The 1,030-nt window shown below is 41.8% G+C and overlaps 1 protein-coding gene across 1 annotated transcript; it reads right to left on the bottom strand.

Moving 5' to 3' along the window:
• Positions 1-6: 6 nt before the first annotated feature.
• LOC111387623 (protein ANTAGONIST OF LIKE HETEROCHROMATIN PROTEIN 1-like) lies at positions 7-1,027 on the bottom strand (the record flags this gene model as incomplete). The annotated part of the gene is made up of 1 exon (XM_023012191.1): positions 7-1,027. A coding segment is annotated over one exon (819 nt), but the record flags the coding sequence as incomplete, so codon positions are not given.
• Positions 1,028-1,030: the final 3 nt, after the last annotated feature.

Here is a 1,030-nt window from a genome sequence, read left to right as displayed (position 1 = left end):
GTAGAAAATTAAGACATTACACATTCAACCAAGCTTAAGTATAAAGCTTGACAATGGTGCTAGTGCAAGAATGTTGGCTTGGAAATGGCGCCATTGCCGACATTCTTGATCAGAATTCTTGTACTGATGACAGTATCAGTACAAGAATGTCGGCTTGGCAATGGTTCCAGATGGTACGAGCACAAGAAGCCTTCTCTTTGCAACGCTGCTAGCGTTTAGTTAAGTTTTCTCTAATAGTTCTGCCTATCGGATCAACATGCTTACAGCTCTGCCCTATATAATCTGAGTCGTGGTGTCCAGACAAGACAACATCTGGATACAAATTGTCTCCACAATCGATTATAATATTATGAAGCAAACAACAGACCAAGATAATACTAGGAAGTTTCCTCTTATCAGGCCTCCACATAACCTTACTTAGGATTCTCCAACCACCCTTCAGTTGCGAAAATGCCTTGACAGCTGCAGCTCGGGCAGCTTCAAGCTTTTGATTGAATTCTAACATGGGAATTTCAAGATCATTACCTTCGTATGGAGTTATAAGCCATGGAAGAAGAGGGTAACTAGCACCACCTACTATATACTCTCGAATCTCCTCTCCATTAGTTGATATCCTGACCTTTCCATTTAGCCGTTCGCCACTTTCACAAAGTTTGTAAAATCCCGAACACTTCAGAAGTCGAGAAATAGGCATTCCCCCTGGCCAACCCGTCAAAACATCTAGAAATCGCATCTCATTATCAACGACTCCTTGGACGAACATGCTGTAATTGTTTTCTTGATCACACCAATCATCTGAAGTTTCAACAGCAGGAAGTGTCATAATGATGTGAGTAGCATCAATGGCTCCACAACAGTTAGGCAATCCTGAAAATGATTCAAATTTAGATTTAATTTCTTCCAGTTTACTAGAATCAGGCCATTTGAGATGGTGCTTTGCCCGTTCTTCCATGGCCTCGATAAATCTCCAAGTGACCTGAGAAACAGTGGACTGTCCTACTCCAAACGAAGCTCCAACGGAAACTTGGGA

The sequence above is a fragment of the Olea europaea genome, unplaced genomic scaffold (genome assembly GCF_002742605.1).
Source record: "Olea europaea var. sylvestris unplaced genomic scaffold, O_europaea_v1 scaffold41226, whole genome shotgun sequence".
In the NCBI taxonomy this organism is placed as follows: domain Eukaryota; kingdom Viridiplantae; phylum Streptophyta; class Magnoliopsida; order Lamiales; family Oleaceae; genus Olea; species Olea europaea.
Note: the sequence above shows the minus strand (reverse complement) of the source record. Positions and strands in the feature narration are given on the sequence as shown.